This window comes from Penaeus monodon, chromosome 25 (genome assembly GCF_015228065.2).
Source record: "Penaeus monodon isolate SGIC_2016 chromosome 25, NSTDA_Pmon_1, whole genome shotgun sequence".
NCBI classification, from domain to species: domain Eukaryota; kingdom Metazoa; phylum Arthropoda; class Malacostraca; order Decapoda; family Penaeidae; genus Penaeus; species Penaeus monodon.
The window spans coordinates 38,568,702-38,569,003 of NC_051410.1; the positions used below are offsets into that span (position 1 = coordinate 38,568,702).

General features: G+C 54.0%; 1 protein-coding gene across 1 annotated transcript in view; it reads left to right on the forward strand.

The window, feature by feature from the left end:
• Positions 1–302, forward strand: part of LOC119589230 (protein odd-skipped-like) — a gene marked incomplete in the record, with an annotated part of 2,567 nt that overhangs the window by 1,390 nt on the left and 875 nt on the right. The window contains 1 exon segment of the mRNA XM_037937833.1: positions 80–302. Coding sequence (XP_037793761.1) covers positions 80–113 — 34 coding nt within the window.

Consider the following 302-nt stretch of genomic DNA (forward strand, 5'->3'; position numbering starts at 1 on the left):
TTTACGAGTTTATGAATGAGGTATTCGATTGGTTTGTAGACTTGAATTTGAATTCTAATACCCTACTCTCCATTTCCAGAGAGACACACGGCGGGAGCAAGAGGACCACATAAGCAAAGCCGACGTGCCTGCGTGCCTACCTGCCGCCCACAAAGCCGCCCAGGTTAAGCACTCGCCGCCCATAAGCCGCCCCATCTCCCCAGGCAGCGGGGATACACACTCGCACGTCCCTCCGCCGCCTAAACTCAGCCATAGAGAATTTCCATAATCTACTCACGTCTCGGCCGCCTCAACCCTCTCAA